The sequence below is a fragment of the Panicum hallii genome, chromosome 9 (genome assembly GCF_002211085.1).
Source record: "Panicum hallii strain FIL2 chromosome 9, PHallii_v3.1, whole genome shotgun sequence".
Taxonomy (NCBI): domain Eukaryota; kingdom Viridiplantae; phylum Streptophyta; class Magnoliopsida; order Poales; family Poaceae; genus Panicum; species Panicum hallii.
This window is the reverse complement of record NC_038050.1, coordinates 911,501-923,641: the sequence shown is the minus strand read 5'-3', so window position 1 is coordinate 923,641 and position 12,141 is coordinate 911,501. Positions and strand designations below refer to the sequence as shown.

At 43.5% G+C, this 12,141-nt stretch overlaps 3 protein-coding genes across 10 annotated transcripts; 2 read left to right on the top strand and 1 right to left on the bottom strand.

Annotated features, from left to right (window-relative positions):
• Window positions 1-238: 238 nt before the first annotated feature.
• On the bottom strand, window positions 239-6,221 carry LOC112874313 (prolycopene isomerase, chloroplastic). The gene is made up of 10 exons (XM_025937565.1): window positions 5,948-6,221; window positions 5,619-5,850; window positions 5,393-5,503; window positions 4,616-4,669; window positions 4,119-4,406; window positions 3,066-3,257; window positions 2,304-2,462; window positions 1,961-2,197; window positions 1,279-1,610; window positions 239-787 (listed from the first exon to the last, which is right to left on the bottom strand). The coding sequence occupies exons 1-9, from the start codon at window positions 6,148-6,150 to the stop codon at window positions 1,296-1,298; spliced, it is 1,791 nt and encodes a 596-aa protein (XP_025793350.1). The 5' UTR covers window positions 6,151-6,221; the 3' UTR covers window positions 239-787; window positions 1,279-1,295.
• A 197-nt stretch (window positions 6,222-6,418) lies between these two features.
• LOC112874319 lies at window positions 6,419-8,524 on the top strand. 2 transcript variants are annotated; one of them, XM_025937575.1, is made up of 7 exons: window positions 6,419-6,582; window positions 6,679-6,746; window positions 6,936-7,076; window positions 7,384-7,425; window positions 7,642-7,781; window positions 7,916-8,014; window positions 8,129-8,524. In XM_025937575.1, the coding sequence occupies exons 1-7, from the start codon at window positions 6,470-6,472 to the stop codon at window positions 8,255-8,257; spliced, it is 732 nt and encodes a 243-aa protein (XP_025793360.1). In that variant the 5' UTR covers window positions 6,419-6,469; the 3' UTR covers window positions 8,258-8,524. The 2 variants fall into 2 exon arrangements, with proteins under 2 accessions (XP_025793360.1, XP_025793359.1); XM_025937574.1 differs by having other exon boundaries at window positions 7,898-8,014.
• Window positions 8,439-11,995, top strand: LOC112874316 (vacuolar protein sorting-associated protein 9A-like). 7 transcript variants are annotated; one of them, XR_003224941.1, is made up of 8 exons: window positions 8,623-9,024; window positions 9,174-9,321; window positions 9,418-9,588; window positions 10,001-10,180; window positions 10,266-10,545; window positions 10,865-11,229; window positions 11,423-11,471; window positions 11,632-11,995. XR_003224941.1 is itself a non-coding variant. In XM_025937571.1 (7 exons), exons 2-7 carry the CDS (start codon window positions 8,924-8,926, stop codon window positions 11,035-11,037), a joined length of 1,053 nt encoding a protein of 350 aa, XP_025793356.1. In that variant the 5' UTR covers window positions 8,439-8,574; window positions 8,692-8,923; the 3' UTR covers window positions 11,038-11,995. The 7 variants fall into 7 exon arrangements, 1 of the variants encoding a protein (XP_025793356.1); XR_003224940.1 differs by having other exon boundaries at window positions 11,420-11,471; XM_025937571.1 differs by adding an exon at window positions 8,439-8,574 and having other exon boundaries at window positions 8,692-9,024; window positions 10,865-11,995.
• Window positions 11,996-12,141: the final 146 nt, after the last annotated feature.

Below are 12,141 nucleotides of genomic sequence, written 5' to 3'. Positions count from 1 at the left end.
TGAGCTTTGACTGGGAACTGACTTGTGATGGCAGGCATTTGTTTCTAGTAGCAACTTGTGTTTATCCTGGGCTGAAAACCCACGTTAATTTAATCCATGTTTGCACTTATATAAATTGACTTTCAGATGGACCTTTAACCATGTTTCACTAATAAAGCACATAAAGTGGAACAGGGACTTTTTGATGGATATACAATGATGGTAATTTGGTTGGTCTTTTCCAAAAAAAGGAGAATAATTTTTTTTCAGCACAGGTGCTGCTTTGATCAAAAGATTGCATAGCTGGCATTTGTTGCTGAATAACATTCAGACAACTGCGACTGCAGTTATACAAAAGTCTAACACAAATGAGCACATGGTTCTCCGTACCAGAAAAATCTCGACAAAAAGCCTGCATGTGCCACAGAGCTTTCGGTAGAACAATACAACGAGCATGGTTCCCTTGACGCGACCACTTTGTCAGAAGCAGCACCTCTCTTGACAAATGTGGGGGCAATACAAGCTTCATGAATATATGAATCGGCACTGTACAATGCCATGTTCTTTTTTCCAGTCTCAGTTCTGACTAGTAAACGCTTTTCTGCGCATAATGAACCATGGTTCTTTTGCAAATGACATTTAAGTTTCAGAGTAACTGCCTTCATGTTGTAATATTCTTGTTCATCATCCAGATGCTCTTTTCAACAGCCATTGGAAAATCTAGGTTACCTCCAGGAAAACATGTTCTTCATGCATATACAGCCATTGGAGTATGTATGTACGTACGCATATCTACCGACCTGCCTTCCTGCAAACAGAGAAACATGTTTTTTTAGGATTCAACCAGAGAAACTTTGATGTGGCAATACGAGAAGCAAGAGTGGCAGTCACATGCTGTTGCCCAAACGAATAGCATCAGGAAAACTAGTGGCGGTAAAAAAAAAAGAGGGGGGGGGGGGGGCACTCAAAGGCCCACCGGGATAGCTGCTCTGTTCATCCTCATCATGCTACTGTCATTCGTTGACCGGGTCAAATGGGCCTCACATCAACAATCAGTTTGCATATGCCACTGTAAAGTGCTCATGTGAGCTGTGCCTTGAGAAGTAGAAGCATCATTATTCTAAGGGGGTCGCAGCTGGACTCAGCATGTGAGGGCGATAAACTTAACCTTCGTGCATTGTTGTCGGTGAAAAGGTCCATCATAAAGTATTTGATGCAGTTTCAGTGTCCATTAGCCAAGTTTAGTATGATATCTCTAGTATGCAATGGTATTGTGAATGGAGATTCGATTTTACTCACCAGGACATGTCTGCCACTCAAATTCCAACAGCGTCAAGCAGCTCTGAATGTTGCGACACCGATACCAGAGTGTTCGCGACGATTGCGCCGCTGGCCGCGACTGCCGGCACTCCGATTCCTGGGAAAGTCGAGTCACCACAACAGAAGAGCTGGGGGATTGGTGTTGCTTGCCCAGGGAAAGTGGCTTCTCCAGCTTTTATGGCTGGACCGTAGGTTCCCCTATTCCTTCTGAGAAATCTCTTATGCGTCAATGGTGTCCCGACCAACTTGACGTCACATTTTTCTCGGCTAAATTTTGGGCCAAGAGCAAGCTCCACTGCTTTCCACATCACCTGAAAAGTTTGCATTAGAATGTCAGTCACAGTAAGGCAACGAAGTTATTACTTCTTACAGACAGTTGATGGTGGTCTTCTTTTGAAAAACTAGTCTCATTTTGATGACTTCTGTGCCAGCTTTTGGGGCATTTCTCTCTTTCGACTGTTTCACTATCATTATCAGATCTTGCTTAGACAATGAAAATGAGCACATGTGCAAAAGGACTGGACCAATGAGGGTGGACAGATTAGACCCCCAAGGAACATCTAAAATATGCAGTACTGCTAGGTCCTGATGGCAGCAAAATTGGAACTATAGCAGCATTGCATCATAACATAGCAAGAAACCAGAATTGGAACTCATGTACCTCAGAACGTTCTTCCTTCAATCTTCGATAGTCTGCACTTTTCCGGTCCAGTCCCTCCCACAAACTGAAAGGTTCTGTCCCTGGTGTATATGCATGAAGAACATGTTTTCCTGGAGGCGCCAGGTCCTTACTAAGAACACTAGGAACGGATATCAACACAACGTTTTGTTCACCATCAACTCCTCTGTTCCAATCATCAACCACAATGTGATGGATACCAAGGTCCTCTCTAGCATTCTGTTTCAGTAATGTCCGAAGGGTATGGTAAGACATATCACCTATGTGGCGAACACATCCTAGTGAAAATAATAATTTACTAGATTTCACTTCAGGCAAAGCATACCTCTACATCGAAACCCAAGTGTAGATGCATAAACGAATCGCATTGTGGAGTTGCTTTCACTTTATCTTCATATGATTTTGGGACAACTTCTGGTGGTAGCAGATCCAAAGTATCCCACATAGACGCATTGCTAACAACTGCTTTCTTTGCACGTACGACCTGCAATAGGACATAATGTCCGACAAGATTTCAACAGCTGCATCTTTCTTCAAACCATAGGTTGGATGATGGCAGTCATTGCAATGGAAAAGTTTAACTAGTGGCCTAGATTGACATGTGGCACAATCATGCCACTCAAAAATAGATTGCATAAGACAACATGGTGTGTTTTTTGCCATCTTGGCCCACATCATTTCTATGGTCTGCCACTAACTGAAAGGCATGGAGAAAGGCTTAAACTAAATATGATATGCAATACTGAGGATAACACTTGGTTTGCCTTTTCACATGGACACTATCTATTGACATGGTGCATCATATATTCTGATTGAAGGCCTTTTAGCATTTTTGAAGTACAAAATATTGCGAAATGTCACACTAGACAAAATCATTGTCTATGATGGGCACATGACATCTAAATCAGACTCCTGCAAGTTATTTCTGTTATTGGCTTTGTGGTCGTGTCATAGACATACCATTCATCTCCCCATGTTTTCTTCCTAGTTCTCTTATAGTTTTGGGTCTGGAGGAGAAATATTTTATGTTATTTTTTTACGGGAATATTTTATGTTATTTGCCAATAAAATATCCTCTGGAGCTTACTTGTCCACTTTGTAGCTTGACACCAACCGCTCGACCATTCTCGATTATGATCTTTTCAACATGAGAACGAAGAGCAATTCTGCCACCAAATTTTTTAATACCGCTCACAAGGGCATCTATTATTGCTCCAGTTCCACCCAGAGGATACTCAAGCATGCATCCTGGTTTATACCATTCTGCAAACATATAAACCTGAGGATGTAGTTAGATCAAATGATAAATCAAACACTTCAAATTTGTACATATTAAATTATCCAAACAATTTTGAATGGTCACGCCAGGAGCATTGCCAAGAACATATGCATTATGGAAAAGCATTGCCAAGAACATATCCTGGTAAAGATTGGATAATATGGAACAGACAGGCAACAATAGCCATCTGATTATTCTTGTAACAGTAATTTCTATCCATCACTGGAAAAAATATGCTGCTACCCTATACAGTTCAGTCACAGTACAAATATAGTCACTACTGTGGCCATTGCATTGCTTGGTTTAGGGGCAGATGGGATCAACTTGCTATAAGTCCTGAAATATGGGACCTGGTACATAAATCCTAGATTGGGCATGTTACGATAAAATTGGCACAAGTTTAGATGCATCAGGTTATACAGAAAAGCCAGTAACAGTATCCTTGCCAACATCAGCATATCTGTTTAAATGAAATGAAGGTGGCATGTTGAAACAGTACTCCCATCCATTTTCATGAGTAAACCTACCATTCACCAACAAAAGTATTGACGGAGATTAATAGGATTACTACGCCAGTACATCTATCCAATTGACACAACACAACATTTTTTAAAAGAAACACAAAACACAAACTTATTTTTAATATGTTCATGGTATGCATATGGATATAGTCTATTAGATCCGGATTTTATGCAGTAAATAAGATATCTCAACCTCAACCTAGATCTTAGGAGACAGGCAATAAATACTGAATCTGTTGGTGTATCATATTTTGCACATTATGTGTTACTGTTTTGATAATGCAACAGTTTTTTGGGAAAGCACTGAAGATGAAATTTAACTTGTCAGAACTCAGATTACCATTTCTGCAGAAAGAGCACCATCAGATTTGACTCCAGCAAGTAGAAAGCACATGAGATCGATCCAATTACGAATAAAGGGATTTTTCAGCCCTAGCGAATCAACAATCTCTTGGAATGGCCGTAGAAGTTTAGTAGCACCCAGAGCTCCTTGGGGTCCCATTTGTATGAATGATTTCAATAGAGAAGGAGCATATCTACCGGCAGCTGTAGATAGAATACCCAAATCACCTCGAATTGAAAGTGGAGGCAAAGCCATTGCAGCTGCAGACATAGGAATAACTGCATCCTGAGATCGTTTTCAGTATGGTATTAGCACAATGGAGCATAAGAGCATCCTAAGTTACAAACTTTGCATGATAAAAGTGCACGAGTACTAACCCACAAGAAAGATAACGCCTAGTGCATTACCCCTGTGTTGTTCAGCAATTCAAATAGTTTATCTACAACTAGAAAAGACTTTAAATAAGAATCTAAATGCTACATAAGGAAACTCACAAGAAGCTTTTTCCACTCCTGGACAGCATCAACACCAACAAATGTTTCAAGGTCCTGAAAAAATTACAAATTAAGATCCAATCAAGAGTGAGAGTCAGTACCGAATCAAGAGTAAGAGCATTTCCAACACAAACAATTTTTGACAAAATGGTATCACTAAATGTGACAGAGCATTGCTACATCGTATATGTATTGATACTTGCTGGTTACTCCATAAAATCTTAGCCAACTATCATGGCAGCAATCCATCCCCCAGTTTCAGGTTTCATCCCCCCAGCATCATTATTAGGTTTCTTTTGATTACAAGTTCACAACAACTAGTGTGCACAGTAGAGAACACAACATTGTATGGAACTATATATATATGCTTTTTTTTCTCAAGTACACATGAGACCTGCACATGCATCTTTGTATTAAGAAGAAGAGTGTCTGAATTACACAACGTGTACAGCAATATACCGACGCCCAAACAGGTGTGCTTACACATTGTATGGAACTATCTGTCCAGTATCACGAAATGAGCAGAAGTGCCGCTATGTCTGATTATCATGTAGCTAGATAATACGCTAAGCACTAAGGATTATCTGTAAACAACTTTTTTGTGCTTGCTTCATTGTTGTCATTATAAGCAAAACAGTAACAAAAAAAATACTACTACGACTACGAGGACACCTTATAATTACTAACTAGATAATAAACATACCAATGGCTACTGAAACAACTTGCTGAACATGCACGTGCTGCCAAGTGCCAGTGGCCCTAATCAAGAAAACTTACCTTATAGAATTCAGTTGGACCAATCCGAGAGAGGAATTGTCCTTCAGGTATATAAACCATCCAAGAGTCATATGACGCACAAGGTACCGATTCACCTAAGGCATCAAGGACCTGAGACATTTGAACGATCAGAACAATTTCAAGCTCTTTTTTATCAACATTGGCAGTTCATCCAACTACCAAAATACCAAAAGGCTATGCACAACCAAGTAGCAGGTGAGCTCACCTGAGCAAGTGGATTTGCCTGGGGACCTCTGGACTGGAACCCGGAGAATAAGGATGGCCCCGAGTCGAAGTTGAACCCCTTGATATCGAACGAGTGAGCGGCGCCTCCCGGGCGGTCATGGCTCTCTAGCACCAGCACATCCTGACCGTACCTCGCCAGGAGCCCCGCGCAGCACAGCCCTCCGAGCCCGCTGCCGATCACGACGACATCCGCCTCCGGCCTCTCCACCGCCCTGATCGACCGAAACCAACACAATAACGGGGAGACGATGAGGAGGTCTGAAATTTGAATGGTCACTTTGGTGCGGTACGGATGGGTGCGGCATTTACCCGGAAAACCCGCCGTTCTGGCCCTCGGGGAAGGCGGGGTCGGCGGGGCGCTCGTCGGCAGCCACTGCTCGGCAGCGTGCGGATGCGGCCGCCACGCGTCGGCGAGTGGCGGCGATTGACGAGCGCGCACGCGGCGGAGGCGCGGCCGGATGGTGGCCGTGCGGGGGCTGCAGCGCTCGGGAGGCTAGTGCCGAGGCCACCATCTCGGAGTCGGAGAAGCGGAGACGGCGCCCGTCGAGACTGTTGGGAGACGACGAGCAGGGTGAGGACGGCGAGGGAGTAGAGCGAGTGAGGCAGCGGTTGGAGACACGTGGCGCCTCGCCGGCCGTTCTCCATTCGCGGCCGCTGTCCTCGACGACGGGGGCGGAAGGCCGAGCCCACCGTGGATTAAGAAGTCTCGGCCTGTGTAGGCCCAGTGAACCGAAACATGGGCCGAAAGCGTCTACCGGCTCACTAAACAGTTATACTGGGCTCGTCTCGCCGTCGCTGCCGAGGCGAGAGCTCCGTGGAAGTTTGCAGGCAATGGAGGGAGAGACTTCAGCGCCAGCGCAGCCGCCGCCGCCGCCGCCGCCGCCCGACGCGGAGGGTGAGGATGAGAGCACTTGCCGCGATGTTTTCGTCGAGTTCATGACCAAGTAATCTGTCCTCCTACGCTATCTGAAATTTGTTTCTTTTGTCGACTGAAATTCCCATTAACACGTGCTGTGCTGGTTCTTCCACCCGTGACGCAGGGTGGCTCGGTTTGAGGAGCTAGCTGAATCTGGGAAGCGATTGCTCATGAGATTCCATCAGGAACTTGGTTAGTAACTCTGATATGCTCTCCCTCTCCTTTTGTGAGCACAACCGATAGCCCTTCAAGGTTTAGTTTATATAGTCCGTTGTTGTGCCCTTTACTCTGTAACATTAATACATTATGGTGGTATATCATGCACTGTTTACCGGTGTTTCCTCCGTAATATGATACAGGCACTGAATTATCTTATTTCAGATTATTTTCAGAGGCCGCAGATTCCTACCGAATCAGATGTCATGAATCAGATACTTAAATCTAACCGCACTGGCAGAATGAGGTCCTATCTTGAAGCTGGTTGCAGGCTTCACTGCCAAAATATCTCAAACATAAATCAGTGTGAGTTATATAACTTAATTAGTGAAAAGCCCATCTTATTCTTGTATGCTAATAATTGATATGACTTGCTTATCTAGATTTGTATTTTTCTTCTGAACTCGAGTAGTACTGACTATGTGAGGTCCTGATTGTACAGTTTTATCTCATATTGTGATTTGAGCAAATTCTATGTATTCTGGTGTGGCCCTTGGTTTTCTTTGTTAAAAGTCTGAGCTTTAGACAACTTTATTGTTCTTTTCATTGATAACTCCATAGTCCATATCCTTTAATCAGTTTGATATTGAAATTTTCCTTTTCCTTGTACCAGTACGTTCATGCGAAGATGGACTTAAAGATCATATAAACAAAGGTAATTGATCATTCAGTATCTTATATAGTTTGTTTATCTTTGTCCTATTCAATATTCTCAAGCATTTTAATGGTGTTCATCAATGCCTTTCAATTGTCTTCTTCGATTCATATTTTAAAGCTGAAGCTATGGTTTATAAATTATAATATCGCCTTCTTATCATTTTAGTGAAACTCCCAATTCTAATTTGGCTACTGTTCTTTTATTTTCTGCTAGTTAAGGCTTTGCTTGAAGAGCTTGAATGTCTAGTTGAGGATATCTATGGAATCACACTAACAGCCAGTTTAAGTGCTCTAAAAGTTTCAGACAGTCATAGCATCGACAGCAAGCTGACTACTGAATCTTGCATCATGGAGGTAGGAAGTTTCTGTCCCAACATTCCTTTTCTGGTCCCTTACTTTCAGTGTTCTGTTGATCAGAAAAAAAAACTTGTGGTTTGCAATGATCAAGTGAAATGGAAACTGGGTACCAGGGTGTCTCTACACTACAGGAGGAGGATAAAAGTGTAGATGAGTTGGATAGCGATGTATCATATGTTACAGTGATGGTCATCATTCGCAACATGTTGAAGCTTGACTATATGATGCAGGTAAACTGTGTCCATGTGTCAGAATGTTCATTTTGCTTTTATGCTTTGCATTTTGCGGCGTCCCCATCATTTTGGTTCACCTTTTGAGTAACGAAGATTTACCTTCCCCTACAGGAAAGGATTATCAGTGCTTTATCCATTAAAACACCGTCATTAGAACTCCAGAGCTATTGCCTCATGTGGGATTTGCGTCCGTACATCGACGACAATGTGATGCATCTTGCATGGAAAATGTGCCCATGAAACTTTGCCATTCAAAGCGGGCAAGGTGATGGAACAAGCAGCAAGTTATCTTTGCAAAGGAAGACTCATGCCGCCGTTTGAGCAACTGAGCGAGATGGATGCCTCCACAACCAGGCAATGCCCTGGCAGAAGATTGATTCTCAACAGGATGTATGTGGGATTGTAGATGGACAGAAATGTGCGTGTTCTTGATTGTGCTACGGAGAAACCATAATTTGTCAACTGATGTCTGTTGTCATCATTGGAGTGTTCTGATTTCTGAATGAATCCCTTTGCGTATTTGCAGAGAAAGACCCCCAAACTATTTTTGTCTGACAGTGGGTGCTGCATTCCCTCTGTTCTTCCCTGCCCTTTCCTTTTCGGAAGGGAGTTGAAATGTAGTACTACTCGCTTGTTCTGCAACCTGATCCAACTCTGCTACAATCTCTATCCAGCAATCGCGAGATCAAGGCGGCGAAATCGCCGCGTGGATCGGGATCCTCCTGTTCGGGGCAGCACTGTACTAGCAGAGGAAGCTGGAACTGTAATCCAACCCGGCAGCCCGCGCACACGGCACGGCACCTCATTCTAGGCTGTAAACCGACACCGACTGGTCAGACGGATCGGCCGACGCGCCCGCACGCGGACACCACGAGGCAATCGCAGGCGGCGGCGTGCGAAGTTGCGATGGAGAGCCCCACGTCGGCGGCGTCGCGTCCGGACTTCTTCGACTTCCTCGACCGCATGCGCCGCCCAGCCGCCGCCGATCTCTTCCGTTCGATCAAGAGGTCAGTCACCCCTTCCCCGTCCCGTACTCCGGCGAGGCCACACCGCCAAAAAATCGTAGCTTGAATTGATCAATCTAGATGACTAGATAGTAGAGCGCGGATTGCTCGCTATGGATCTATCTAACCAGCGGTTAGTTTTGCGCCCACAGCTTCCTCGTGTCCTTCTCCTTCAACGAACCCAACGCCGAGGAGGACGGCAGCAAGGTACAGGCCTTCCTCACTGAGATGGAGGACGCCATCAGGGACCACCCGCTCTGGGCCAACGCCACCAACCAGGAAATCGACCACGCGCTCGAGGTGAAACCTCATTGTTTTTTTTGCCCTCCTTTCGCCCATGCTGTCTGCATTGACGCAATGAGCTCCTAGACGCACTGATGATATTTTGTGCATTAGGGCCTTGAGAAGTACATCATGACAAAATTGTTCGACCGCACGTTTGGGACCTCGTCAGAGGATGCCATTACCGACATGGAGATCTCGGAGAAGATTGGTCTACTGCAGCAGTTTGTTAAGCCTCATCACTTGGATATACCTAAGGTTCTGCATAATGAGGCCTCTTGGCTGGTAATTCATTCTGATCTTTAGACATTCACAACGCCATGTCAGTCCCTGGTAGTTGTAAGTTGTAACGATGGGAGTAATCAGTGTATGCTACTCTAACTGTACTTAACTACGTATTTGAATAGCTTTATATGTTGTCTCGAAATGAAGCCCCAAGTATTACTTGAAGACATTTACTAGCTTCAATATTGAAAAGGGTGTCAATTGTCAAGTATCTGGCACTATCTTTTTCTGTTGTCAATACTGAATAGTATTCTCATCGTAATGTTCAAGATTACTGGGTTTCATCATGTAATATTCAACTTGTCCATATGAAAGCTTTTAATTATCCAAAATTCACATAAAAGAAATCATTCCAGTGTACAACCAAATGTCCGTGCTAATGACCATTCTTTGGCTGCACATGCCACTCTAGCTTGCAGTGAAAGAGTTGCAAAAGATAAATTCCTTCAAAGCACCACGTGAGAAGCTTCTATGCATCATGAGCTGCTGTCAAGTCATCAATAACTTGCTTCTGAACATATCGATGTCAAGTGATCGAACACTCTCTGGGGCTGATGAGTTCCTTCCTATTCTTATCTATATTACTATCAAGGCAAGCTCCTCTTGGCGAATGTTTACTCTTGCTATTTCTTCTCAGTTTTGATTATAACTGAGATCTTTCTGAAAATGTGATGTAGGCCAATCCTCCTCAGCTGCACTCAAATCTAAAGTTTGTTCAGCTCTTTAGAAGGGAAACGAAGCTAATTTCAGAAGTCGAATATTATCTGACAAACCTCATTTCAGCAAAGATGTTTATAATAGATGTTAATGCTCGCTCGCTATCGATGGAAGAAAGTGAGTTTCAGAAGCATATGGAATCGGCAAGACTAGCTACTCAAATATCTGTGGCTAGCCCTAGTAGCTCACAGGGGCTTCCTACATATGCAAGGGCACACAAGGAGGAAACTGATCTAGCAGGTCTGCTCACTAATACAGTCAATTTATTCGAAGCAGTTTGTTTGAGCATGGATCTGCATTTCAGTTTTCAATTCACATACCTGTTTATTTTAGCCATCAAATATAATGTGTTTTTTTCTTGTGGTCTTGTCCAAGAACCATTTTACCTAAAAACTAGCATAAAAATGGTTTAAGCTAATTTTTAAAACTCTGATACACTGAGTACTGTTCAGATTTCCATTTAAACGGTTGTTGTGCATCCCAATCAATTTCTAGGGTTTGAATTCAGTTTTGCTTGTTATTGCTCCGTAATCGTAATATTCAAATTGCTACATGACAGGCTCCAGATTCCCTTTCATGGACTCAGAAACTGAAAGTTTGAATCCAGAGGAAGTCATGCAGTTGCATGACCTGTATAGGCAAGTTGTCACCAGATATACACTGCTGTCTAAAGCTTTAAGAAAGTTATCCATAGATGAGGATCAGCTCCTTAGTTCAGTAGACGATTCATGAAGTGATGTGAAGATGTAAAGATGATGGTACCAATCATAAACAGCCTCCATACCCACATTGCTCCTGCACATGTACAGTGGATTAAATATGCGTGCAACCTCATTTCCATCGGTTGCAATCTCATAGGAAAAGGAATGAGATCTTACAGTCAATGCATGTAAGAAAGGCTCCAGCAAGTCCAATGCAATACAGGTATGATCATCTTGGGCATGTTTGTCTGTCATTTCAAACACTTGAGAGCAGTCCTTTCTGCAATCTCTCTTCAGTTCTTATGCTCTGGTATGCTCATTTGCTAGTGCAGCCTGCAGCACCTGTGAGTTGGGCATATTATGCATGTTACACATGGCTACTGCTGCTTTTGCTGATCTTGTTCCTCACCCAGGAGATTGCCTTGTTTCACTACTGTTGTAACATGACCTGCATCTCTGGGCATGGTTAGTTCGCAACTTCTACTTCAGTTGGCAATCCTTGTTATTTTCCTGGATGGACCTTCCAACATCAGTCCTACTGAAACTGGAATTTACCATTGCACAACATATTATCTGAGTTATCAGCTTCTAAATGGTCTACAATCTGCCACCGGACGTGTTACAGTTTTGGCACTGAGCGCTTCATGCAATGAAGAATTTGAATTCTAACATAAAATGAAGGCCAGAAAATCACTGCTGGGGAAGGTGGGGATGAAGATGGAGTAACAGGCTGGGAAAATTCTGAAGCACGTCATGCTGCACAACTATGCTTGCTGTGGATGCATACCGGGGGATCTAGCTTGGGGAACTGTGCAGAAATGCCGTGTGCTGCGCAGAATAAACTCAGTCAGACGTCATGCTCATGAAGATGAAGAAATTGTGTGAGGATGGAGTAGGATGAGAGCAGTTTCATGTAGTTCCCGTTTGGCTAGATACCTGATGTATTTTCAACGAAGCTTATATAATGGTGTTCTGGGTTTTGTGTGGTTGGCATGAGGGATATCCCACGCTTGTTTGTGGCTTTGCGCTTCAGGTTGAGCTGGTAACCCCAGCAGCTTTTGCAAACAAATGATAAAAGACGGTACGACTTATGAGCTGTTTTCTTAAAAAAAGTGACGAGATGTGGAATGAATCT

Excerpts from the sequence above, each read along its gene's own strand:
- LOC112874313 (XM_025937565.1), bottom strand. The coding sequence starts at position 6,150 with ATGGTGGCCTCGGCACTAGCCTCCCGAGCGCTGCAGCCCCCGCACGGC. Across the intron at positions 3,258-4,118 it reads GTGCTCTTTCTGCAGAAATG|GTTTATATGTTTGCAGAATG; the intron begins GTAATCTGAGTT and ends CTACATCCTCAG. Across the intron at positions 1,611-1,960 it reads TGAAGGAAGAACGTTCTGAG|GTGATGTGGAAAGCAGTGGA; the intron begins GTACATGAGTTC and ends CAAACTTTTCAG.
- LOC112874319 (XM_025937574.1), top strand. The coding sequence starts at position 6,470 with ATGGAGGGAGAGACTTCAGCGCCAGCGCAGCCGCCGCCGCCGCCGCCG. Across the intron at positions 6,747-6,935 it reads GAGATTCCATCAGGAACTTG|ATTATTTTCAGAGGCCGCAG; the intron begins GTTAGTAACTCT and ends ATCTTATTTCAG. Across the intron at positions 7,426-7,641 it reads TAAAGATCATATAAACAAAG|TTAAGGCTTTGCTTGAAGAG; the intron begins GTAATTGATCAT and ends ATTTTCTGCTAG.
- LOC112874316 (XM_025937571.1), top strand. The coding sequence starts at position 8,924 with ATGGAGAGCCCCACGTCGGCGGCGTCGCGTCCGGACTTCTTCGACTTC. Across the intron at positions 9,025-9,173 it reads CTCTTCCGTTCGATCAAGAG|CTTCCTCGTGTCCTTCTCCT; the intron begins GTCAGTCACCCC and ends TTGCGCCCACAG. Across the intron at positions 9,322-9,417 it reads AAATCGACCACGCGCTCGAG|GGCCTTGAGAAGTACATCAT; the intron begins GTGAAACCTCAT and ends TTTGTGCATTAG.